General features: G+C 38.4%; 1 protein-coding gene and 1 pseudogene across 13 annotated transcripts; one reads left to right on the top strand and one right to left on the bottom strand.

Moving 5' to 3' along the window:
- On the top strand, nt 1-27,963 carry LOC112309312 (guanylate-binding protein 6). 13 transcript variants are annotated; one of them, XM_071220953.1, is made up of 16 exons: nt 11-137; nt 1,844-1,954; nt 2,684-2,756; nt 6,287-6,358; nt 6,510-6,574; nt 8,939-9,007; nt 11,483-11,699; nt 12,454-12,581; nt 14,967-15,076; nt 15,275-15,471; nt 17,550-17,795; nt 18,746-19,026; nt 21,723-21,935; nt 22,914-23,016; nt 23,281-23,474; nt 24,485-27,963. In XM_071220953.1, exons 7-16 carry the CDS (start codon nt 11,510-11,512, stop codon nt 24,710-24,712), a joined length of 1,890 nt encoding a protein of 629 aa, XP_071077054.1. In that variant the 5' UTR covers nt 11-137; nt 1,844-1,954; nt 2,684-2,756; nt 6,287-6,358; nt 6,510-6,574; nt 8,939-9,007; nt 11,483-11,509; the 3' UTR covers nt 24,713-27,963. The 13 variants fall into 13 exon arrangements, with proteins under 13 accessions (XP_024421293.2, XP_045055463.2, XP_045055468.2 ...); XM_071220951.1 differs by lacking the exon at nt 8,939-9,007; XM_071220952.1 differs by lacking the exon at nt 8,939-9,007 and having other exon boundaries at nt 21-133.
- Nucleotides 8,512-9,321, bottom strand: LOC112309314 (MICOS complex subunit MIC27-like; annotated as a pseudogene).

Genomic DNA, 27,963 nt, shown 5'->3' with positions numbered 1-27,963 from the left:
TTTTGGTTTTACTAGACCAATGGTTACTTTTCTCAGTCTTTTTTAGTCCCTATAAAGGAGGGACAGAAAGGTGGAAAGAGCACAAGAGAGCTGAGAGCACCTGAGACAGTTCTCGGACCCGTGTTGCTGTTGTGTAAGTAAGTCTATCTTTTACCTGTCATTTTGTCTGGAACTCAAGACTTGACTTCTGATTCAGAGTGACCACTGAAGAGTGGGCAGGAAGGGCAGCTTGCCTGTTATCTGGTCTGCAGGGGTCTGGGGCCAGCTTCAGTTCTGAGGAAGCTCAGCCTCTTTGCAAGGTGGCAGTTAGGTGCAGGTGTCCCCCTGGATGTGCTGCCCTGGAACCTCATCTTAGGGCAGCAGCAAGCAGAGTGGAAGGAGCTCCCACAGCAGCCTGCCTGCCTTGCCGTGGCAGTCTCTGTGGTGGGCATTAGAAAGCACAGCACATGACAATCCTGTCAAGAAACTTGCAGGCAATTGTAACCTGAAGAAATAGTTTCTATTAGTTATATGTATACAAAAGTTCTATAATGTCTGTATAGAAATAAATTTAGTTTCCACATCCCTGATCTTTATTAGTTAAAAATAGCTAGTCAAAACTCTCCCTCCCTTTCTCTGCACCCAAGCTGAACCCCCAACTCACTCTCAGATTCTTTCTCTGTCTCAGTCTGTTTGTTTTCATAAGAGCATTCCATCTGGGTTTAACAATCCCTTCAGGTGTTGCTTCTGTAAATGAATTTTGAACACCAGTCCTGAACACAATCGAACAGCTGTGTTTTGTTATTTTAAAGCTCAACTTTTGTGGCTCGTTCACATCTAAGAACCCAGAGGCCAAGTTTTCATAAAGTTGTTTGCAGTTGTTGCTGTCACATCTCCTTACAGCTTCCTTTAATCTTCACTCTAAAGAGGGGAGTGTACAATTCCAGCCATTATAACACAGCAGTCTACACCACAGCCTTTGTTCCCCACCGGCACTGAAGAATCAGGCTAAAGGGAATGGTACAGGAGCAGTGTGTTTGAACTTGCTTACTGCTTTGCTGTGATAAAAAGTGATATTGTACACCATGTTTCTTAGTATACTACAATTTGCAGATCATGTTGAAATGTGTAACCCAGTGCACTTTTGGCTCAATGCAATTATTGTCCATTAATCTCCATCTGATTCGACACAGATCCGGGAATGTTATTTTGTGCTGCATGCTATGCTAAGATATAAGCTTATAGTATCTAATTTTATTAGCAAAACATCCTCTAGTCAGAACTTCAATTTTACTTCCATGATCTCTATAATAATCCTTAAAAACCTAGGCATAGGTAGGTGAGGCTACTTCTTTAAGCCACATAAGTAGTAACTGATAGAGCTGGTATTTTAAACAGTATTAAGTGCATCTTGAATATTTGATTTAAAAATATAAAACTGAACATTTGAGACATTTGAATGTAAAATCATGTTTATATATTCTGACAATGAAACATATATAGATATCACAGAAAACCATTTTAATATTTACAATGGCAATAAAAAATTTGTCAGGAGACCCATGGGATAATTGTTCTTTTCTCCTCACCAAGGATTTTCTTCCTTTCTTTTTTTAGAGAGAGGGGGAGGGAGAGAGAAGGAAAGGGAGAGAAACATCAGTGTGAGAGAGCGGTACTGACCGGCTGCCTCCCACCCGTGCCCCAGCTGGGGAGCGGGCCTGCCGCCCAGGCAGACATGTACTCTCACCAGGAACCCTATCTGTGATCTTTTGCTTTGCAGGATGACGCCCAACCAACTGAGCCACACGGGCTAGGGTGGATCATTATACTTTATTTAAAGAAAATTTTATTTATTTATTTTTAGAGAGAGGGGAAGGAAGGGAGAAAAAGAGGGAGAAAAACACCAGTGTGTGAGAGATGCATGGACTGGTTGCCTCTTACACACCCCAAACTGAGGATCTGGCCCACAACCCAGGCAAGTGCTCTCACTGGGAATTGAACTTGTGACCTTTCAGTTTGCAGGCCAGGACTCAATCCACTGAGCCATACCAGCCAGGGCAGATAATCGTACTTTTAATACTTAATTTTTAAAATGAAATTTTACTTTGAAAAGCAATTACAAGAAAATTTCATATACCTTTTACTGAGATTCACCCACTGGTGACATTTCGCTCGGTTTGCCTTATTTCTCTTAATATATGTATATGTCTCCCTACGAAATATACAATGATATGTGCATTTTTATTCTTATTCTCACTTATGGAAGTAACATGCAGAAAGACCCTTCTCAGTTAAGTACTTCATCCTGTATCTCTTAAGATTCAGGGCATTTGCTTGCCTTTCCTCTTTGAAATAGATTCTGAATTTCTTAGATTGCCTTTATTCCCACACAGCTATTCCTTCTTCCACTTACGGCTCCTATTCCTATCACTCTTCTAACACTGCAGATAAAAGATGAGTACATAGGGTCACACTAAGACATTAGGGAGCACATTTTGGTAAGTGGTGGTCGCTACAAATCTACCAATGGGTTACTGGTGAGGAACTTACAGTATAACCAATGTCTTTGAGGAAGATTATTCTGCCAAGTAAGTTATTGTAGTAGCAATGCATAGAGAAATAGATGATCCAGGGTTTTTTTGTTATTGTGGTATCTTATTTTTTCCTTGTGGTAAAACCTGTATAACAAAACTTGCCATTGTAGGAATTTTGAAGACACACATCAGTGGCACGCACATTCACGGTGTTGTGCAACCATCGCCACCATCCATCTCCAGGTATTTTCAGCAGCCCAAATAAAAACTCGGTGCCCATTAAATGATAACTCCCATTCCCTCTCCTCCTAGCTAAGAAAACCACTATCCTACTTTCTGTGTCTATGTATTTGGCTATTTTAGGTATTTCCTATAAGTGGAGTCATACACCATTTGGCCCTTTGTGTCTGGTTGATTTCACTTAGCATAACGTCTTCAAGGTACATCGGTGTTACAGCATGTATGAGAAGAGTCTTTCTACGGCTGAATAATATTCCGTTGTATGTATATATTCTGCATTTTGTTTATCTGTCTATCCCTCGATGCACGTTTGGATTGTTTTCGTCCTTTGACTATTGCGAATAGTGGCTGCTATGACCATTTGTATACAAATATGTGTTTGAGTCTATGCTTTTAATTCTTTTGTTTATATACCCTGAAGTGGAGTCACTGGATCAAATCGTAATTCTATGGCCAATTTTTGGGGGAACCACCACGTTTTGCACAGTGGCTGCACCATTTTATAGTCCCACCAGCTGTGCAAAGAGTTCTAGTTTCTGCACATCCTAGTCAACACCTGTGGTTTTTTTCCTTGTTGTTGTTTGATTATTTGCTACCCTAATGATTGTGAGGTGGCACTTCCTGGTGGTTTTATTTGCATTTCCTTAATGATTAGTGATGTTAGGCATCTTTTCACATGCTATGGGCCATTTGTTTATCTTTTTTGGAGAATTGTCTAGTCAGGTCCTTTGTCCATTTTTAAATCAAAATGTTTTTGTTGTTGTTGAGTTATAGGAGTCATTTATATATTATGGATATGAATCCCTTATTATATATGGGATATGAAAATATTTTCTCCACTCTGTTGCCTCTTTACTCTGTTAATGGAGTCTTTTGATGCACAAAAGTTTTTCATTTTGGTAAAGTCCAATTTATTTTTAAATTTTTACTTTTTGATTTCATATTTAAGCAATTATTGCCAAATTCAGTATCATGAAGCATTTCCCTTGTTTTTTTTCCTCTACAAGTATCTAGTTTTTATCTCACATTTAATTTACTGATCTATTTTGAATTAATTTTTATATATGGTGTTAAGGTAATGATCCAGGTTCATTCTTTTGCATATGAATTTCCAATTTTTCTCAGCACCATTTATTAAAAAAACTGTCCTTTCTCCCCTTGAATAGTCTTGGCACCCTTGTCACAAATCATTTGATCACATGTGGGAAGGTTTATTTCTGGGCTTTCTGTTCCATTCAATTGGTGTAGGTGTCTGTCTTTATGTTAGTACCGCACTCTTTTTTTATTATTACTGTAAGATTACCGTAAGTTTTGAAGTCAGGAAGTGTGATATCTCCAAATTTTTTTTTTCAAGATTATTTTGTTCAGTTAGGATTCCTTGAGATTTCATATGAATTTTAGGGTGAAAAATTTTTAAACATTTCTGCAATAAATTTGTTGGATTTTAATTGGGATTGAATTGAATCTGTAGATCACTTCATTGATATTGTAATCTTAACGATATTATGCCTTCGAATCAATAGACAGGATGTCTTTATTTATTACTTCTTTAATTTCTTTCAGCAATATTTTATAGTCATTGTGTAAGTTTTTGATCTTCTTGGTTAACTTAATTTCTAAGTATTTTATTCTTTTTGGTACTATTATAAATGAATCTGTTTTCTTAAATTTCTTTTCAGTGTTTTCATTGTTAATGTATAGAAACAATTTTTTGTGTGTGCTTATTTTGTGTCTTGCAACATTACTGGATTTATTTATTTTTTCTAATAGTGTTTTTGTGTCTTCATGGTTTCTACGTATATGCTCATATCATCTGTAAAGAGAAATAATTTGTCTCTTCCTTTCCAATCTGGATGTTTTATATTTCTTCATATTTCCATCTTTATCTGGCTGGAACCTCTAATCTATGTTGAATGTAAGTGGCAAAACCAGGCATCCTTGCCTTGATTCCGATTGTACAAGAAACTCTTTCAGTATTGCACTGGTAAGCATGATGTGAGCTGGGAGTTTCTCACATTGTATGGCCTCAATTATGTTGAGATAATATTCTTCTATTTCTAATTTGCTGAGTGTTTTTTTTTATCCTGAAAGTGTGTTGAATTTTGTCAAATGCATTTTCTGCATCAAGTGATCATGTCATTTCTTCTCCTTCATTCTCTTAATGTGGTATATTACATTGATTTTGTATATAGAAACATTCTTGCATTCCAGAAATAAATGTATGATCATAGTGTGTAATCATTTTAATGTGCTACTAATTTTGATTTGCTAATGTTTTGTTAAGAAATTCTGTGTCAATATTTGTAGAGGATATTCTGCAATTTTTTTTTCTTGTAGTATGTTCATATGGCTTTGGTATCAGGGTAATGCTGGTTTCAGAATCAGTAAGAAAATGATCCTTTCTCTTCAATTTTTTGGAAGAGTTGGGAAGAATTGGTGCTAGCTCTTTAAATGTTTGGTAGAATTAACCAGTGAAACTATCTGGCTCAGGAATTTCTTTCTTGAAAGATGGTTGATTATTAATTTAATCTCTTTACTAGTTATAAATCTATTCATATTTTTATTTCTTCATAATTTAGTCTTAGCAGATTTTGCATTTCCAAGAATTTGTATACTGTATCTAAGTTACCCAATTTGCTGGCATCCTTATTTATAATACTCTCTTATAAATTATTTTTATTTCTATAGAGTCTTTCATAATGCCCTCACCTAGATATCTGCTCTCGGCAATCTGAGTCTGCCTTTCTTCTCCCTAGTTATTCTAGCTCAGGTTTTGTCATTTTTGTTGCTCTTTTCGAAAACTAACTGTTGGTTTTGTCAATTTTCTCTACTGCTTTTCTATTGTTCATTTATTTATTTCTGCTGTAATTTTTAAATTCCCTTTCTTCTGTTAGTCCTGCGTTATTTTTCCTAGTCCCTTAAGGCATGAAGTTAGGTATTTATTGGAGATCTGTTTTCTTGTCAGTATTTACAGTTATACATTTACAGCTTGGCACTGCTTTTGCTACATTAGCTTCTTATGTTTTTATTTTACTTTATCTTTAATTATTAAGTAATTCCTTCCTTAAGTAATATTTCTTTTTTGACCCATTGGTTGTTGAAGAGCATGTTGCTTAGTTTCTATATATTTGTGAATTTCCCAATTGTACTTCTGCTATTGATTGTAGTTTTATTCTATTGTGCTTTATATGATTTAAATCTTTAAACAAGCAACAAAAATATAACTGGAGACATTGAAATAAAGAACAAACAGACAGTGACCATAGGGGAAGGGGGAGGGAGATAAGGGGGAGAATAGGGGAAGGATCTTCAAGGAACATGTATAAAGGACACATGGACAAAGCCAAAAGGGGGTAGGACTGAGGGTGGGAGGTAGGGATGGGTGGGGAGAAAATGGAGACAACTGTACTTGAGCAACAATTTAGATAAATGTTAAGAAAATAAACAAATTAAAAAATTAAAAAAGGACTTTTTTGTGACCTAACATATGATCTTTCCTTGAAAATGTTCCACTCTGGACTGCGTGAACTCAGCGAGGGGTAAAAGTCACAGTGACAGAAGCAAGCCAAGGTTGGAGGTTGTGGAGTGCTGCAGTTACCTTTCTGGTAAGAGAGAAAAGTGGGGCTTTGGAGACAGGTTCAGAGGGTAAGCCAAGGATGAACTGCTGCTCCCCTAGTTGGAAGTCTTGTGGGCATGCTCTGGAGAGAACAAACGTGCTATGAGTCTTTTGTCTTGAGGCTTTTTATCTTTCTTTAGCCAGCAGGGATCCTAGCTGGGCGTCTCAGAAGAGGGTCTGAACAGAATATTCATTAGCTTTCCAGGTATGTCCTTCAATATGTTGATTCATCAAAACGTATGTATAGAGGGGTCAGGGATATTTTCTGGTTAGTTTCCTTTTTAAAGAACATCATTGAAGAGAAGCTGGGACTGAGGCCAGACTGTCCTGGGATCATTTGGAATGTGTAAACCATTTGCTCCTAAGTGTTCTTGGTTAGAAAAGATAAAACATTTTAATTCATTAGCTGGCTATAAATTGCTCACATTGTTTGGCCTTGGTTAATTTTTGGTCTTAGTTTCCCTTATTCCACTTGTTAAGGACTTTTTAAAAGTGTAGAAAATACAAGTGGAGTTACAAGCCCAAATTACTGGTTTTATTTACCCATATATTTCCCCTTCCCAGAAATCTTTATATTTTATATGGTTTCTATTTGCTGTCTATTGTGTTTTAACCCAAAGGATTCTTGTAAGAGTTTCTTGTAAGGCAGGTCTAGTAGTAATAAAATCTTCAACCTTTCTTTATCTGGGAATGTCTTAATTTCTAACTCATTTTGAAGGACAGTTTTGTGGGTTATAGAATACTTGATTGATTTCTTTTTCCTTATAAGTACCGCACTCTAACCGATTGCACCACTGGAGCTCCTGATTTCTTTTTCCTTTTAGCACTTAAATATATAATTCTGCTGCCTCTGATTTCCAAAGTTGTTTGCTGAGAAATTGTCTAATAATTTATTGTATGTGACAATTTTCTTCTCTTTTGTTGCTACCAAGGTACTCCATAGATTTGTCCTACTTGAAGTTGCTAAGTTTCTTGCATTTGTACATTATGTCTTTCATCACATTGGATTTCTTTCTTTCTTTCTTTCTTTCTTTCTTTCTTTCTTTCTTTCTTTCTTTCTTTCTTTCTTTCCTTCCTTCCTTCCTTTCTTCCTTTCTTTCTTTTAAAAATAGGTTTTATTTATTTATTTTTAGAGAGACAAGACAGGAAGGAGAAAGACAGGAAGGGAAACATTAATCTGTGGTTGCCTCTTGCATGCTCCCTACTGGGGACCTGGCCTGCAATCCAGGCATGTGTACTGACTGGGAATCTAACCAGCGACCCTTTGGTTCTCAGGTTCCGGGTCTCTTCAGGGATGCTTTCAGCCACTAGATTTCTTTCTTTTTATACATACTGACTTTAATTTTTTATCCTTATTTGAGAACATGTTTATTGATTTTAGAGAGAGGGGAAGGGAGGGAGAGAGGGAGGGATAAAATAACATTGATTGGTTGCCTCTCATACATGCCCCGTCTGGGGACTGAACCTAGGCATGTGGCCTGACTAGGAATCAAACCCATGACCTTTTGGTTTATGGGAGGACACTCCAACCAACTGAGCCACATTGGCCAGGGCCATACTGCTCTTAAATGTCTTAATTCCCCAAATAATCTCTCCTGAGGACTTTGGTGGTCTATTTTTTGTATCTACTCTAAAAATGAAAAATTACATTTCTCCCCTCAATAGTTTATTCTTTTTTTTTGGTCATAAAATATGTATAGTTTATTCCAGCTCTAGGAAATGAAGAAAGAGAAGGATAGGGAACATATCCTTCCACACACCATTCTAATTTAGCTGGCATTAATTAGAAAAAGCTAAAGCAAATACGTATGTGTATATGGATTTATAGATACACATACATATTTTTTTCAGGTTTCAGTATCATAAGTGTTCACATATTTACTCTATTTTTCATAAACATCCTTAAAATTCTTCACATGCATCCTAATAGTACTTCTGCCTCTTCACCAATCATTTAATATTGTTTGGACTGCATTTTCCTGTTTGTGTTTAATCACTGATGTGATTGGTCAACCTATACATTAGCAAGTGTAAAGAATAAATTTGCTTTAGAGTAATGCTTTATGCATTAATTACCCATGACATGATTTTTTCATCATTATTTGGAACTTCACACATCTGTGGTTCTCTGTGTAGACTGTTTCAGCTTCTAGTGCTGTGCATATCTGCATCTTCTGGATGGCACTGCCTGCGATCCATGAGCTTGGGGTCAGGCCCAGATTGTGTAGCACCTGAGATGGATTCTGATTTGCTCTTCATTTTAGATCGTTCTGTTGGTGAAGCCAATGAGTGTTTCAGGTCGTCAGCTGTCTTTGTGGGCGTTTCTATTTCAGCAGGGCTTCCTAGCTTAGTTTTTCCTTTAGGTTTGGGAAGTGACTCTTTTTTGTTGTTTTTCATCCACAATGATTTAACCACTTCATAAATTTGCTGGCTTGTTGCATATGCCTTGTTTTCTGGTTACCTTTGCAATTATTACAGACTGAACTGGGTAACAAACTGTTGCTCCTAAAGTGGCCAGTCCCAAGGGATAAACAATTTTCTTAAATCTAGAACCTTTTCTTGCTGACAGCAAACCTGCCAATCCAGAAACAGTAATCACTCCAATTTTCGGGAGAAAACCTCAAGGTGGACTCTACAGGTAAACATATGCATCTTTTCCAAATTGTACTGTATTCATTATCCCATTTTTCATGAAGACATAAACGCCCTTGCACCACCCAATGCAATGACCAGTGGAGGTGCAGATGAAGGCAAAGCCCATTTGTAAATTACCAGGCTGGATATTTATTCAACATATTTAGACTGGAGAGGTGGTGAAGTATATATGGGGAGCTGCTCTGGTTTCACCAGCTGCTTTTTAGATTCCTCTTCTTTGGCTGCATGCACACTTAGAGATGAAAACATCAGACCGGAAGGTGTGGTTGTCAGCTTTGCCATCCTCATGGCCGCCATGTCTGTGACCCTCTCCCTTTTTTAGTTTATTCTTAACACTTCACCTTGGTCAGTACATGTGTGGTCATTTCCCTGCACTAAACAATTCTGACACTAAATGTCTGGAGTTAGTGCATGCTCCACAGGTGAAGGACTCTGTCCCACAAAACTGCCCCATTTCAGACGCCAGACACAAGTGCAGGTTGTCATTTATACTTATGTATGATGGACTATAAATTGGAGGTTCCCATGACCTCCCCCTCAAGTTTAATAATTTAACGAAATAGATGATAGAAGTCAGAAAAAACTTAGTTACTAGATTATGGGTTTATTTTTAAAAAGGATAAAATTCAGGAACAGCCGGATGGAGGAGATTCATAAGGCAAGGTTTGGGGAAGGGGTGTGAAACTTCCATGCTCTGTGTTCTCTCTGGACACGCCACCCTCTGAGCACCCCCCATGCGTTTACCAGCCCAGAAGTTCTCTGGACAACTTCAGTTGGAGTTTCTTATGAAGGCTTCATTAAATAGACATAGGTGAATAAATCATTGGCAGTTGGTGATTACTTCAACCTCTAACCCCTCCTCTCTCCCCAGAGAGGATGGAGTGTGTGAGGCTGAAAGTACAACTCTCTGGTTACATGCTTGGCTTCCATAGAAACTGGCCTCCATTCTGTGATTATTTAGGAGCTTTCCAAAATCACCTCATTAACATAAATTTAAGTGGGGTTGAAAGGGGCTTGTTATAAATATCAAAAAACTGTCATATCTTGGTACTCGTCAGTTTTGGCACTTGTCACAAGTTCTGGAACAAATTAACAATGAATATCAAGGTACCACTACAGTCTCTTTTCACCTTTATATCCCTGGATTTCTTTTGAGATTTGAGGACAAAAGACCAAATATTAGAAAAAAATATACTCCCATCATTTTCATCCCTTAGAAAATTACAAGGGTTTATGAGTTGTGCCAGCAACAAGAAGGAAGACAAAAATACATATTTTTAAATTATAAATCACAATATCATATATCTATAATGACTTGCTGCAGGTTTCTGCAGGTTTCTGCAGGTGTGTTTCCCTGCAGCTTTCCCAAGGGGCACCCATTGCTTTTCTCTTACTGAGATCCAAATTAGGCAAAAGTGACAAGTCTTCTGGGAAGCCCTGCTAAGTTAGAACAGAGTAAGCAAATTCTTCTCCGCTCCATTCAGTTTGAAGGAGGGAATTGGGAACTGGGCTGTTGCCTTAGATGGTCTATTTTATGTCTTCACTCATAATCTCTTGGCCTAGGCTTCTGTGGGTCGGTTTAGCTGCAGTTTTTATCAGCAATGCCCACTACTTTTTTCCACCTGAGATATAAACTATGCCACGACCTCCTCATCTGTGGCCCTTTTGAAATTCATGTGAAGTGAAACAAAGACATGAAGAGGTAGCTCCCAAGCAAGATAGAACGTTGCAAGTAAGGTCTCCACTATTCCCTCTGATCAAGGGAGAGAATTGAGAACTGGGTAGTCACCTCCTGCAGACAAAGACTATACCACATCGGGGAATATGTGGGGGAAGGGCAAGCATAAACATCACAGAATTTCCGGCCATTTGGAATGTGGCTTTTTTTTTTTTTTTTTGATTGGGTATTTACTTGGTTACTTTAGGCTTTTGACTGTATTTCAGAAATGCTATAAAGTTATTTTAGTCCGTTTTTGAGTCTTTTTTGATGTCTCCATGGGAAACAAGGACTTAAAACTTCCTGGTCTGCCTCTTGATTGTCTAGGTTTTAATACTGGCTCTATAACTTACTTACTCAGCCTTTGTGAGACTCATTTATCTCACTGGAAAATGGTTATAATAATTTTTAACTTGCAGGTTCTTGTAAGTTCCAGTGAGGGTAGGTATATACGGTATGTATCTCAGAGCTTGGTGTATTGTAGGCCCTCAGTGTATGGTAATAATTTTTTGAATTTTATTATACTATGGAAGTGGAAATTTGGAAAGTGATAATACCCTATATATTATCATTAACATCATCAGAGATTTGGGGGGATGATGGATCAAGCCGTCTATAGTCTGCTACTCAAGGTTACATTTGCTCCCATAGAAAGTACAGAAGTCTCACTCAGTCCTGTGTTGATGATTGCTTTGTATAACTCTGAGTCAGAGAATAAATTTGCAATCTTATCTCTACCAGGAGGCTCTTCCAGGTTGCCAGGCTGCCATGGCATCTAGACCCAACATGACAGCCCCCATTTGTCTGGTGGAAAACATCGATGAGCAGCTGTCAGTGAATCAGGAAGCTCTACAGATCCTTGACCAGATTTCTCAGCCCGTGGTGGTCGTGGCCATTGTGGGGTTGTATCGCACAGGCAAATCCTACCTGATGAACTGTCTCGCAGGACAGAACCATGGTGAGTATTGTTTTAGGCAGAGGACAATTCTTTTTCTTAGCTTTCTTCACTGGTCACATGAAAGAGACCTAAACTCCTTTCAATAAACCAAACTTCTAATTCTAATTCTTACAAATAAATAACTACCTTACTGCAACCTGTTACCATATTTCTTGTTTTATTCCTATTAAGGAAAATCTTTATTACTAATGCTCAGGTTCCTATATTCTTTTATCTGTGTAAGCACTGGGCTCTTGCAGTTGTGTCTCTGTTGTCTCACAGCATATTTTGCTTTCTTTGTGGAATATTTCCACCAACACATAGAGATGTTTGACTATCTGTTATCTTAAAAATCCTTTGTGAGTTCACATTCCATTGTGGCCACTAGCCCCACCTCCTTTTTATCACTTTGCATGGCAAAAAATACAATTTCTCAATTTTCTTTTTCCACTTTTCCCTTCCGGTGTCTCTCTTTACTTAATTTCTCCCCTGACTTTGAACATCAACATTCTTTCTAAATGTTCTCGTTATGGTTATCAGTGGCCTCTCTTTTGGTGGTTCATATATCCCTCTTTGTCTCCATCTGGATCTCTGGCTTAGTATCATTCTCACAGTTAACATCCCTTTCTCGATGTATGAAGTAGGAAATTCTTCAGAAACAGAGGAAGCAACATGTATGCTGAGATATTTACATTTTAACAAGTCTGATAATGTAGCTCCTTGACTGCATAAGTTATCTGCTGTCACATATGTGACTTTTTCATGTCCCTTTCAGGTTTCCCTCTGGGCTCTACGGTGCAGTCTGAAACCAAGGGCATCTGGATGTGGTGTGTGCCCCACCCCTCCAAGCCTAACCACACTCTGGTCCTTCTGGATACCGAGGGCCTGGGAGATATAGAAAAGGTAAGTCAGAGAGTCACAGATACATCCTTTTCAATCTTATTTTCTCCTTATTTCTATATGCTAGTTGGTAATCTAACTGCTGTGACTTGTGAAATCTAGAAATCCAGCTATAGTAAACAAGACAAACTTTTGTTTGTTTGACTTTCATTTCTAGGTAAGGTATCATGTGTACTGGGTCAATTTTTTTCATTATTTCTTGCCAGTGGGTAAATGATTTGATTCAATTTAATAAATACTATTAAACACTTGATTTCTAGGTGTCTGGGATTAGTACTGTCAATATTACTGACCAAAGTATAAGTCCTGCCCTCAAAACATCTACAGTCCTATGGTGAAGTTCGTCAAGTACTCACGGAGCATTTGCAAGGCTTTGGCACACTTCTGAATGAGCTGGTTCTATAAAAGCACGTGTTTGTCCTACAACAAATATTTTAAGATGGATTTTTGATATTGTAGCTTTATATGAAGAGGTGAAATGCATGACTTCTTCATTTTTGGCTTCCTTTGAGACTTATGGAAAATAGTATCTAAATTTCTATACTGGTCTATTTCTACTGAAAGAGGAATTAAAAATTCTGTGTTAATTTTTAAAGTTATACATCATACAATGCTATGTAGTCTTGGTATCTAAATACTGTGTTTGTTACCAATGCCATTTCCTCTTATCTTAATTGATTATTTTTGAAAGGTAGTGGTCAGGGAAATAAATTAATTAGTAGGTTATTTTTCCTCCAAACTGCTGTATTGAGTCTTTTAGGTATAAAACCCAGTTTTTACATTTGCTCTAGGGAGTATCTTTTGACAGCATTTATTATAGACATAATTTCTGGATTATGCCATTATATGACAATGTTATAATTTATGCAAAAAATTAGCCTGGCCTTGAAGGCCTTTTGTCTGGCTGCATTAGGCTCACTATCCAGCCTTAACCTCTGCACCTAACCTCTGATCCAGTCAAATCAAATAACACAAAAACACACGTATCTGGCCATCTCTAATTTTGCTTCCATGAGTCTTTCTACCTATGGGATTACCTTTTCTTCTTTAAGTCTACATTTTAAGAATTCTTTAACACTCAGGTCAAGACTTTGATGATGACTTCATATTATGTACTCATTTTCAGCTTTCACACCTCTGTTCTTCCTTGATGGATATCTGAATTTCAATGTAATATTACAGCTATAGGTTTCACTGCTTATATACATTATTAAGATGTAAGCCTGTTATAGATATTGTCATCCTTGTTGCATTCATTGTTATGGATATTTGTCACAATTTTGAAATAGTCATCATAAAAGAAATAATTGACATTTTAAACTTTGCTTTTTAAATTTAAAAACAGTGGGAAACATTGATTACCTTCCCATGAACATTTGTTGAATTTAATTGGATACCATTTGAATCCCTGGTTATGTCAACTATTGTGTATTTTTATGGCCTATGACCAACAAATATATATAGCACAGATATGTGTCAATACTTACCACCGAGTACCTGATGGGGATCCCGGCCTGTGGGATCCGTGTGCTGTGGCAGCAATAGACAAATACACATGGATTACAGAAATGCTGTGGAGAAAAAGGGGCGGCATGGCCATTCTCTAAGTGAGAGAGGGGGAGAGAGGGCCAGAGAGAGCCCAAGAGAGAGCCTGACCCTTGGTGGACAGGCTTTTATTGCTTTTCTGGGCACATTACATCGATGATGGTCCTCATTTTCTATGCACAGGTTCACTGTAGGTGATTACCTTTTACAGACAACAAAGGAAAGAATGTTGATAATTAATTCAAACAGAAGGATGTTACAGCTCAAGGGAGAAAGTCGTTGAACTGGTTACACTCCATACTTGAGAGGTTTAGCACAGACTTTAGGAAGTTAAAGATACTCAGTAAACATTTGCTGTCTCAATCCAGGGTGAGGGAGTTTTAGCAAAAGCAAGTCTCATAGCAGCCTATGTGCAATGCAGGCCTGATTCCCCACGGGAGAACCTGTCCGTGGGTGTGGGTCCTGCCTGCCGGACCTCACTCCCACTGGCTTTTCCGAGTGGGGGCTGGGCTACATTTCCCACGCGTGGAGCAGTTCCCCATAAGTACCTAGTTGCACTCCAGGTAATCCATTAGGTTTTCTATATATGGTATTTTATTTCATCCAATTAAATTTAAAGAAGACTTGTAGAGACAAGAATCCGCTTATCTATGAAAAAATCAGTCATAAGAAATGCCTTTTTAATCGTCAAAGCTGATATCTGCATCTATGTCTGTCTTCAAACTTACTGCTTTGCATGGTGAGGATGTTAGCTGGAATAAAAACAACAGACTGGTAGATTTAGTGTCTGAATGAATTTCCATGCATAAACTCCAAGAGATCTGGCCCTAATGTCCTTCCTAGGGTGACCCTAAGAATGACTCGTGGATCTTTGCCCTGGCCGTGCTTCTGAGCAGCATGTTTGTCTACAACAGCATGGGCACCATCAACCACCAGGCCCTGGAGCAGCTGCAGTATCCTTCCAGGGACCACACCACCATGGTCCTGGGGTCTGTGGGAGTGGAGATCCAGTCAGCTTCTCCTTCCCTCTCACTTAGTTGTCTTTGGTGGACCAGAAGGAACCAGAGAAAAAGAGTTTTACCATGTATTTTTTCTTTTAGAGAAATGTGGGATTGTGGGTAGGAAGTTTCTTTTCCTTAACCAGGTCCTAGTTATGTGACAGAGCTGACAGAACTCATCAGGGCAAAGTCCTCTGCTACACTGTATGGAGTAGAGGATTCCATGGAGTTTGTGAGTTTCTTTCCAGACTTTGTCTGGACTGTACGGGATTTCACCCTGGAGCTGAAGTTAAACGGTCACCCTATCACAGAAGATGAGTACCTGGAGAATGCCTTGAAGCTGGTTCCAGGTGAGAGAGCATGACTGGGCGGTGGACGGTCCAATACAGGGTGGGGGGTGCTAAACACTGTCTGTTATCTCTGGAGTTGTGCTTGTGTTTTAGACCAGATGAAATCTGTAGAAATGGTGGCTGGGAGGTGGGTTGAAAGGCCCTAGGGATTGGAGCTTAAGTTCACTTAAGAAGAGTAGAGCTTAAAGAAGTAGAGTATAATTAAAGTAGAGTATAATTACTCAAACCCCATGTTTTTTATACATTATAATTTGGCATCCGATTGTAACCTAGAATACGGTGCTGCTAAAATGTTGTAAAGACCAGGCACTTGTGTTTTTATTTTGGCTTCTTTTTTGTTTTGAGCAAAACAACTGACCAGATATTTGTTACACATGGAATTACAATGAAAAACATATTTAATGAAAAAACAGTTCATGGAATTAGATTATTACTTTTCTGAAATAAGGATATAGTTTCCATTTAACTGTATAGCTATATCGTCTACAAAAAATGACTTTATATTCTAAAACACCTGAAGCGTGCATTGTTTCAATCTATGCTACTGTCATATGCCTGATATCAGAACATTCATTTTACTTTCAATGTAATAGCTTTTAAAAAATATTTATTTTATGTTTTTTTACATTATTTTATTGTTGTTCAATTACAGTTGTCTGCATTTATCACCCACACTCCCCCTCTACCCCAGCCATCCCCACCTCCCTCCCTTGCTTCCTCCCATCCTTGATTTTGTCCATGTGTCCTTTTAGTAGTTCCTGACAACTCTTCCCCCCATTATCTCCTCCCACCTCCCCTCTGGTTACTGTCAGATTGTTCTTAATTCAATATCTTTGGTTATATTTTGCTTGCTTGTTTGTTTTGTTGATTAGGTTCCAGTTAAAGGTGAGATCATATGGTATTTGTCCCTTACCACCTGGCTTATTTCACTTAGCATAATGCTCTCCAGTTCTATCCATGCTGTCGCAAAGGGTAGAAAAAAATGACACTTGATCACCAACTTATACCATATACAAAACTAGATTCAAGGTGGATAAAAGACTTATATTATAGCTTTTTAAAAATTCCCACATTTACCCATGCCATAATTTCAAAACTGGAAGTTATTTTAATGGCTTACATTTATGTGAGTGTATATCTGATGAAACCTTAAGAGAAATATCAATTCTGATTTATTGATTCTTGTGTTCATACTTCTATTTATGTTTTCTCAAAGCATTTAATGAGAAATTGGCTAGGCAGAAGAGCAACATTGTCAAATCAAATATACTTTTTTATATTAAAGAGTTTATAGATTAGGGGTGACATCTTAAAACAAAATTTTAGTCACATATACTCTTGGTTTCTACTACAAAAGAGCGAACACTGTACACATTGTTATTATTATCCTCCCCCGAGGATATCTCTACTGACTTTTTAGAGAGAAAGGGTTGGGGGGGGAGGAGAAAAAGAAAGAGAGAGAAAGTGAGAGAGAAAAGGAGAAAGATCGATGTGAGAGAGAAACATGGATTGGTTGCCCCCTGTATATGCCCTGACCAAGGATAAAAAACCCCAGGTATTTGCTCTGACTGGGAATCAAACCTGCCACCTTTTGGTGTACAGGACAATGCTCCAAACAACTGAGATACCCAACTAGTCTGTACACATTATTTTTAGCATCAAAATAGTTTTCCTTAAATAATCAGGGTGTCATTACCAATATTGTTCCTTTATGCCTTTTTTTGTTTCTCTTCTTTTTGGTTCCACAGCTGAATTTCTAAATGGGATCAAGTAGACCAAAAAATTACATTTGACCTTTCATTCCAATAGTCATTCATTCAGTAAACCTATATCCTGTTTAGGTCTAGAGAGGCTGCAATAGGCTTTTTTTTTTTTAACCAAAGTTAGATCTTACCCCAAGTTTCTCTCCAGGTTTGTACCATTGATAAGTTTGAAATTTAAAGAAGCATTGTGTGTCTATGCTACAGGAATTATAAACATAGAAGATAACGAAGAGACACAAAACATTTTCATAAAAACCTTTATGTTCCTTGTTCAAGACTCTTCCTACTGTAATCTCTGGGTCTTTTTTTCCTCAGGCAGGGGTCACAAAGCCCAAATGTCCAATTTCCCTAGAGAGTGCATCCATCATTTCTTTCCAAAACGGAAGTGTTTTGTCTTTTACCGGCCAATAAATGACAACAAACTGCTAGCCAATATTGAGAATGTTCCAGAAAACCAACTGGATCCTAAATTCCAGGAACAAACAAAGAATTTCTCTTCTTACATCTTCACCCAAGCGAGGACCAAGATCCTCAGAGAGGGAATCAAAGTTACTGGGAAACGTGAGTCCCCTTTTCACATACTGAAGGGCTCAGTATATGTTAAATAAATTATATGATGTGTTTTCTAGATTTTTGTTTGATTCTATAAAGAATTTTGGGTCTAAAGATATTTATACTGCATGAAGAAATGTGTGTATTTTACAGTAGTCACAATTTTAAGAGTATACAAATTCTCATCAAAAATTACAAACTTTATCAGTAATATATGTGGCTTATGCATACCTGAAAAAATCCTCTACAGATAAAAAAATTTCTAATTAGATATAAAAAAAAGAACATACTGCCCTGACTGGTGTGTCTCAGTGGATTGAGTGCCCGCCTTCGGACCAAAGGGTCATCAGTTCTATTCCCAGTCAGGGCACATGCCTGGGTTGCAGGCCAGGTCCCCAGTAGGGGCACACGAGAGGCAACCACACATTGATGTTTCCCTGCCTCTCTTTCTCCCTCCCTTGCCCTCTGTCTAAAAATAAAATAAATAAAATCTTTTTTTTAAAAGAACATATTATTTTCTCAAGGAAAGTCCTATGTAATAAGTGCAATTTGCAAGAAAAATACAAAGATATTTTGGGAATTTACAGCAGTCCAAGAATAACGATCAGCACATAAATCCTCGAAAATACACTGGAAACTTCAGAATTAGGAGGAAATATATCTGATTTACCCAGCCTCATTTGTCTACCTATTAAACATTTATGCTTTTAATTTTTAAATAAGAAATTATGTTTTATCAGATAACCTTTAATGAGTTAGATGATGGTAGACATCAAAATTTTTTTTAGCTCTGTGGCCAAAAGAACCATAAAAATGAAGAGTCAGTAGGACAATGAAGGTGATAATAGTAGAAGGAGGTAGAGTAGTGGTGTGTGTGTGATTCAGAAATGTAGTTTCATATATTTCAATTTGTTGAGTGATAACTTGATATTTTCTCCTTAAATTTCTTGGCTTATTAGGGCTGCAGACTCTGGTGGTGACTTATGTGGATGCCATCAATAGTGGAGCAGTGCCTTGTTTGGAGAATGCGGTGACAACTCTGGCCCAGATTGAGAACTCAGCGGCTGTGCAAAAGGCAGCCGACCACTACAGTGAGCAGATGGCCCAGCAAGTGAGGTTCCCCACAGACATGCTCCAGGAGCTGCTGGACCTGCACGCAGCCTGTGAGAGGGAAGCTATTGCAATCTTCATGGAGAACTCCTTCAAGGATGAAAACCAGGAGTTCCAGAAGAAGCTTGTGGTACTTTGCCTTAGTACTTATTTACCCTTTGTGGCCATTCCCTTTGGAGAATGAAGCCTAGAAGTGGTTCTTCTCTGGTTCATGGATCAAGTAGTCTGAATTCTTATGAGGAATAGAGTTTCAAAAGACTCCATTTTCTTCTTCCCCTTCCCCCAAACCTCAGATACTTTATCGAAAACACTCTCTGATCTCTGAGGCTTGATCAGTATAGATATATTTCTGAAGCAAATACTACAATTGATTTCAAACCTGCACAGGACACCCAAAAGCTATTCTTGGGATAGTTGATTTTGGAGAACACTCCCATTCCCAGGAATAAAGTTTCTCTTGAGACCATCTCTCCAGACTAGTTTCAACTTCTGTCACTCCTTGCAGTATCATTGTGTCACTGAACATAGAATCACTGAATATTACAGTAGCAAGGAACCATGGGAAGAAGGAAATGGAAATCCAAAATTTTTTATGAAGAAGCTGAAACCCAGGGAGGTTAAGACTCTTTTTCCTGCCTCACATTGAATTTTTAGGGTTGTGAGGAAATGAGGTCTCATATTCCTCTTTCATTCCATGTTCTTTAAAAAAAAAAACAAAACATTCAGGACTATTTATTTAAAGCTTAATTTCTCAAGCATGCCTTTTTCTTTTTTTTAAATATATTTTATTGTTTATGCTATTACAGTTGTCCCATTTTTCCCCCTTTTATTCCCCTCTGCTCTGTATCCCCCCTCTCACCATCATTTCCCAACCTTAGTTCAGGTCCATGGGTTGCACATACTTGGCTTCTCTATTTCCCATACTATTCTTACCTCCCCCTGTCTACTTTGTACCTACCATTTATGCTTCTTATTTCCTGTACCTTTTCACCCATTCTCCTCCACCCCCTCCAGGCTGATAACCTTCCATGTGATTTCTATTTTTGTGAATCTGTTCCTGTACGAGTTGTTTGCTTAGTTTGTTCTGTTTTTGTTTTTTTTAGGTTTGGTTGTTGATAGTTGTGAGTTTGTTGTCATTTTACTGTCCATATTTTTGATCATCCTCTTTTTCCTAGATAAGTCCCTTTAACATTTCATGTAATAAGGGTTTGGTGATGATGAACTCCTTTAACTTGACCTTATCTGGGAAGCACTTCATCTGCCCTTCCATTCTAAATGATAGTTTTGCTGGATAGAGTAATCTTGGATGTAGGTCCTTGCCTTTCATGACTTCAAATACTTCTTTCCAGCCCCTTTTTGCCTGCAAGGTTTCTTTTGAGAAATATTCTGATAGCCTTATGGGAATGCCTTTTTAGGTATGTCTCTCCTTTCCTCTTGCTGCTTTTAAGATTCTCTCCTTATCTTTAATGTTGAGTAATGGAATTATGATGTGCCTTAATGTGTGCTTCCTTGGGTCCAACTTTTGGGACTCTCTGAGCTTCCTGGACTTCCTGGAAGTCTATTTCCTTTGCCAGATTGGGGAAGTTCTCCTTCATTATTTTTTCAAATAAGTTTTCAATTTCTGGGTCTTCCTATTCTCCTTCTGCTACCCCTATGATTCGGATGTTGGAACATTTAAAGTTGTCCCAGAGATTCCTAAGCCTCTCTTCATTTTTTTGAATTTTTGTTTCTTCATTCTGTTCTGATTGAATATTTATTTCTCCCTTATGCTCCAAACTGTTGATTTGAGTCCCAGTTTCCTTCCCTTCACTGTTGGCTTCCTGTATATTTTCCTTTATTTCACTTTTCATAGCCTTCAATTTTCCTCCCTGTTGTGACCATACTCAACCATTTCTGTGAGCATCCTGATTACCAGTGTTTTGAACTGTGCATCACATAGATTGTTTATCTCTTCGTCACTCAGTTGTATTTTTTCTGGAACTTTGATCTGTTTTTTCATTTGGGTCATATTTTTTAGTCTTTGTGCACCTGTTATGTAGTAAAGGGTAGAGTCTTAGACACTCACCAGAGTGGGGCAACCCACATTGCTGTGCCGTGGTGCTGTATGTGGGGCAGGGGTCTGAGAGGGAACAATGGGGCTTGCTCAGCTTTCAGCTGGGTTTTAGTCACTTCCTCCAGTACCCACAAGCAAATTGGGCCCTTCTGGTGCTGGTTCCTGGATGGGTGGTTTTGTGTATGTTCAAAGACCCTGTGGGTCTCTCCAATGAACTCTCCTGTGAGACTGGAAGTTTCTCCCACCACTGCAACCCCCATAGGTTTTTTCATTCAGAGGTTTTGAGGCTTTATTTTTCCACACTGGAACCCTGGGTTGTGTGGTCTATGTCACTCCCCAGTTGTTCCTCCTGGTTTATCTGTGCATGAATGTGAGACCGCATGGTCCACCAGCCACCACCTTGCCTAGTCCTCCAGCGGCTGCCTGACCACAAGTCCTTACTACCACAGCTGCCCATATTTGTCCCTCCTACTGTCTGGATGAATATTTCTTCTTTAACTCCTTGGTTGTCAGATGTCCATACAGTTTGATTTTTCTGGCAGTTCTGGTTAGTTTTTGTTTTTAAATTTGTTGGTGTTTTTCCTTTGGTTGTGGGAGGAGGCAAAGTATATACCTATGCCTCCATCTTGGCCTGAAGTCTCTTATTCCGTGTTCTTCTCTGATAGAATGCTTCTCTCTTGAGAACCAGAGCTAGACTTCCTTCTGCCACATTCTTTGGAATTTTATCTCCTATGTTCCTCTCTTGGTGACATCCCTCTGTACTTCCCTTGCAGGAAATCATAAAGGATAAGAAGGATGATTTCATGCTGCAGAATGAAGAGGAATCTGTTAAGTACTGCCAGGCTACCCTTGATCAGCTTTCAATGGCCCTCATGGAAAATATTTCAGCAGGAACTTTCTATGTTCCTGGGGGTCACAAGCTCTACTTGGAAACAAAGGAAAGCATTGAAGGGGACTATTGCAAAGTGCCCAGGAAAGGAGTGAAGGTGAGGAATATGTGAGCATGGGGATCCTACAGATTAAAGTCAGGCGGGTCTCCTGAAAGTCTGAGAGCACAGCACCTGTTGTGGGTAATAGGAGAGCATGGGGATATCATAGCTTTAGCTTTTGAGGCCCATTATTTAGTTTTTATTCTGTAGGAGAGTAGAAAAGTCCATTCTCAGAAATGAATATGGATTTCTGAAATCCATAAGAGACAGAAGAGAAATAATCATTTCTTTATCCAACAGCGGGACATTCAGTGTGCCAAAGGCAGACAATTTACAAGTTAAAGTCAGAGTTTTTGTATTCAAAGCTCATCTAAAAGAAAAGGAAGTCAACCATGTAGACAATTGCATATAGGCTTATAACTTATGAACCTGAAGAGATTGGCGACATAGGTGGTTTTAACACAAATCAATATTAAAAAACAATGATAATAATGATGCACTAATATATTTTTAAATGTTACCATCATAGGCATATCTTTAAGCTCTTTCTCTATATATTTTAATTTAATCCATTAAGTAGCATTAAAAAGCATCTACACTTTTTGTGAACATTTTACACATCTGAACTGAGAGGCAGAGACAGGTTAAAATGGCTTGCCTAAAGTTACAGTCAGCAAGTGGCAGAGGAGAGGAGCAATGTTAACTAGAGATATTTCACCCTGGGGAAGCAAATATAAATAAAAAAGCACCAGAGACAGTGGGTGTGTAGAACTGACCATGGTTCTCACTGGCTGGAACCTAGAGTGCAGGCAGGAAGGAGCACTGGGAGAGAGCTGGGGGAGGGTGGGGGCAAGGAGGGAGACAGGAGGCAGGGTGTATGGAGAACCTCTGGTCACGCTAAGGAGCCTGGACACTGTGTGTGGAGCCACGACACAGTTTTAATCATGAAGAAAAAAGTCCATGGACTTACTCGTTCTTGTAGCAGTGTTCTTCCCAGTGGAAATCAAAGTCCTTTGTTCCTTCTTATTTCCTTAGGCAAATGAGGTCCTCCAGAGCTTCCTGAAGTCGCAGATGGCCATAGAGAAATCCATCCTGCAGGCAGACAAAGCGCTCACAGATGGGGAGAATGCCATGGCAGGTATGGGGCAGGGCAGGTTCCTGCATTGTCTTTGACAGGTGTGAAAACAACACCTTCCCAAAACAAGGAGCTCTTTTCCTGAAAACAACAAGGGAACATCAGCCAGTCAGGGCCTTTGCCATCACATACTGAAATCTGTTCTTGATGGTGTGGTCAAGGGAGGAGTTCAGAGATTTTTCCAGTTTGGTTTGGGTTCTGAGCTCAGGATGGTAGAGATCAGACTTCACTTACTTTTCTTGCCTCTCTCAAACCTCCCTGGGGCAGCGGAGCGGGCCAGGAAGGAGGCTGCTGAGAAGGAGCAGGAGCTGATGGCACAGAAACTAAAGGAGCAGGAGCAACAGATGGAAGCCCAGAGGAAGAGTCTCGAGGAAAACATAGCCCAACTGAAGGAGAAGCTGGAGCGAGACAGAGAGAACATAATAAGAGAGCAGAATATGATGTTGGAGCATAAACTGAAGGTAAGTCCTGTTTTGGCCTCAGTAATGCTTGAAGATCATTGTCCTGGGCCCTCAGGTGGGATTGAGAAGGTTACAGCAAGACCATGGAGGGAAGCACGTTTACTGCTTGTAATTTATGAAAACCTTGAATCCTTTGATTCAACGTCCTCTTTCTCTTCCTCTTCCTTTTCACCCTCTTCATACTTCTTCCTCCCATTCCCCCTTCTACTCCTCCCCATCCGTCCTCTTTCTTCTTCAGAGCTTTTGAATCTACTCTGTAGGTAAACTCTGGAGAAGTCAGGACAAGCATGTGCCCTCCAATTCCTGCAGAATCTAAGTAGAGTTTGAGCTGCTGTTTTGGGTAGTTTTTAAATGATCCCGTAAGGCCTGATTAAACAGATATTCCAATCACATGCATATCATATGAGCAGTAATTGTTTTATTTTATTAATATCACTGGCAATTATCAGGAAACCTACTAAAATCCAAAGCCCTTGAGGAAGGTCTATGCTTACATAAAACGATTGAAAATGTCCAATATTCAAAACACAGGGAAGTAATAGCTTTAAAGCTTGTTGCATTGTCTCCAAATGTAGATAGGCTATTCAAGTTATCACATAGTATAGGGGGAATGCTCTGATTATCTTTCTGGACATGTTTATAACAGGTTTTTGGTTGGCTATATTACCCCATGTGGGGTCTAGAATTAGTGCCAACAGACCAAGGCTACCTCCCAACTGGTATTATTTCTCTGGAACATATTACATTTGTCCTCGTGTTAGGCTTAGCATTTTTGCAAAACCCTAATGGTGCATGCGTGTTAGTTAGGCTGTGAAATATGCTTCCTCTCAATGTGTGTGTCTCAGCTAAGACACATTCCTTGTTCCAAAATTCCCCTTGATAATGTAAGAGAGAATAATTTTAGTACTAAAACAAAGAAGGTTTGGCCAAGTTCTTAAATATAAAATGTATTTCTTAGAAAATTGGGGATTTTAAAATCAGTTCTTCCCTCCTCACTTTTTTTTTTTTAGGTCCAAGAAGATCTGCTTAGTGAAGGATTTAAAAAGAAAGCTGAAGAATTGAATGCAGAAATAGATCACTTGAAAAATATGATTGATGCTACTCAAAAAGATGATACACCCTGGGTTGCAGGAGCATTAGAGACACTTAGCAATGAGATCACTTCAATATTGTCAGCTCCTGCTAAACTTGTTGGTAATATTATGACAGGTATAAGTTCACTACTTAAAAAGAATTAGCTTTTCTTTTTAAAAAATTATAAAGTGTGGATATATGCTCTGCCCTATTTTTGGTGTGTATGCTTTTTGTTTTCAATCAGTCAAATTTTAACCATAAAAAGTGCCCACTAGAGGATATCAATGCCTGGCCTATATTAGATAGAATAAATGCCTGTAAACTTTGATATAGTGTGTTTACTTTGGGAAATATACATGTGCAAATCATATATTACGTATATATACACAAGTTGGAGCAAAAGTAGTTTAAAATTGTATTCACTTTCAAATACAACAATTAATAAATATTTAATAATACAAGAATAAAGTGTGTTTTGTGTGATTTGAAAGTGGATACAACTTCAAACCTACTTTTGCCCAACCCTGTATCTGAGAAACCCATCAAAACATCACTTTAAATGACAAAAGATTGAAAACTACAGAAATATTCAGCTATGTTAACTGGTAATATAAATTTAGATGTATGTATACTAAATTACTATGTAGCTAATAAATAGAGAGTTGAACTCTGTTTTTACAAATATAGAACAATCTTGAAAATATAAAGTGAACACATGGTGTGTCACTGTAAAAGAATATAATTATTGTGCACAGACATACATATGTATTCACGGAATGTCTCTGGAAAGATTAGGAACTAGTGTCCTTGGTAATTCTGGGGAGAACTGAGTGGCATTGGGGTGGAAAAGAAACATGCTTTTCATTTTGTGCACTAACTCTTGAATCTTGTAGGTAAAGCTGTATTACCATTTCATAAACAAATAATAAGGATATAAAGTATAACAGTATTACTACTAATGGAAGGAAAGTGAAATTGGTTACTAGGTGATGAAAGTGCTCACGGCTTCTAGACACAGTGTGGGGTCTAAGACTAAGATCAGAGTATGTGACAGCACAAAATCCGCACCCGAATCTTATTTGTATTTTGGTCTTGGTTCTTAATCCTGTATATTTGCTCAAAAACTAAGATATAAACTTTCACGTTGCCCTTTGAAATTGCAGAAGAGTATCTCCTCTACTTCCTACCTTTGAATTATACTTTTAAGGTGTTAGAAGCAAATTGCTAAACATAAGAATATGCAATCATGAGAGGGATTGTATTATCCTCAAGAGCGCAGTGGTGGGCTCTCTGCTATAGGCAAGAGTAGAAGACACATGTGCCATTGCAGGACTGGGTGGCCTGATAGTGTTGGAAATGATAAACTCTGACACATGAAGGCCAGGTGTTGGCACTTCAATATCAGGAGCCAGGTACATACAATGATAGTAATGAGCATCACTGTTAGTAATGAGCATCAGCTCACGCTACCATACCAAGTTACCATAGACTGGGTGGCTTAGACAACAAACCTTTATTTCTCCCACTTCTGGAGGCTGTTCATCTGAGGTCAGTGTGCCAGCATTGGTGGGTTCTTGATAAGAGCCCTCTTTCTGACTTAAAGAGGGATGCTCTCTTGATGTGTCTTCTCATGGTGGAAAGGGGAGGGGAAGCTCCAAAGATTGTTTGCTCTAAGGGCAGTAATCAGACTCATGAATGCCCCACCCTCATTACCTAATTACTTCCTAATGGACCTACTTCCAAATACCACCACATGGAGACTTTGGAGGTTAGGGTTTTATTAAAAAAATTTTTAAGGGAACACAACATCCACTTCAAAGCACGGTTGGAGTCACAGCAAGCTGGGCCTGACCAGAGAGAATTTTGAAATGGTGAATACAACAGGGCATCTGTGGGCTCACAGGGATGGGGAGAAAACCACCAAATGAAATCTAGGTGTCATCAGGATGCTGAGGGTTAGTCAGGACAAAATGTCACAACCCCTAGCCTTGATCTGAGCCAGTTTGGGATTCTGAACCTGTCTCTTGGAGGGTAGGACAAAATCTCAAGACAAAGGGTCTTTCAACCTTGGGACAAGGAATAATAATAATAATTTTCCCAGTCCTTCTCTTAGAATACCTCTGCCCATTTCCTTGGTACCTGTGTCCTAAGGAGATGGGAATGACTAAACAATTTGAGCACTTGGAATCAGGGTCTGAGTTGGCGGTGATACCAGATATGAGAAAGACATCACAGTCTCCTTGTTAAAGTAGAGGCACGTGGTATTCAGATAATAAATGCCATCTTGGCCTATGTGCAACTGATTGGTGTCTTGTGTTTGTTTTCAAATAAAAGTGAAGTTCATCTAATGACACGAACCATTACATATACGTATTTCTACATGTCTCCAAGGAGTATGTTTAGGCACAGAATGTCGAAAGGCATCTTCCGGGAAAAAAAAGGTTGACACGTGAATGTTTTTACCAGAATTCTATAAACACATCAAATATTTAAGGCAATAGTTACTTTGGATTTTTGATATTTGATTAAGATCTCTAAGGTGATCTAAAGTTTAGCAGAACAAAAAGACCTTTCCTGTGTCGTTTGCTCTCTGTGACCTTGTGTCCCATAGTCTCTGTGCCTCTGTCAAGATGTTAACGCATCTACAAAGCAGATTCTAAGATGCTCCTTCCAGCTGTGACTTCAAATATTCAAAAGAAAGAATGACTTTGCCTGTTAAGAAAGAAATCATACAGTAATGAATATGTGACCAATAAATAATAGGGTTTAATGGAAAAGCAAACTATTTTATAGAAATGTCTGTTCCCATTGAGAGCTCGAATTGAAGTCCTAATCCTGAGAGACACCCTGGATTGAAGAGCACAAAGAAAAAGGCTTGACTACTTTAGATTCCACATGTAAGTGATATCACACACTGTTTATTTTTTTTCTGTCTGACTTATCTCATTTAGCAAAATGTGCTCAAGATCCATCCATGTTCTTTCTCATGGCTGAATAATATTCCATTGTGCATATACACCACATATATTTTATCCATTCATTTCTTGCTGGGCACTTAACTTGTTTCGATATCTTGGCTATTGTGAATGATGCTGGGATAAACATGTAAATGCATATTATATCTTTGAAATGTTATTTTAATTTCTGTTCAATAAAAATTAAAAAAACTCCAACATGTATTGACCACTTAAAGGCCAATGAAAGGCTCTCAAAAATAGTTAACATGTTATTCACATATCCATTCTAATATTTACTAAAGAGTAGTTAGTTTTGATTATTTGTATTGTTTGCTAAATTCTCACTTTTAACCTGCTTTTGTTCTGTATTATATGAAGAGAGAAAGGCAAATATCATGTCCTTGTGCAGTTTATAATCTATGGATACCTTAAAAAATAAGTAAAAATAAATACCATCA

Source organism: Desmodus rotundus, chromosome 3 (genome assembly GCF_022682495.2).
Source record: "Desmodus rotundus isolate HL8 chromosome 3, HLdesRot8A.1, whole genome shotgun sequence".
NCBI lineage: Eukaryota > Metazoa > Chordata > Mammalia > Chiroptera > Phyllostomidae > Desmodus > Desmodus rotundus.
The sequence above is the reverse complement of the archived record's forward strand: the minus strand, read 5'-3'. Positions and strand labels throughout refer to the sequence as shown.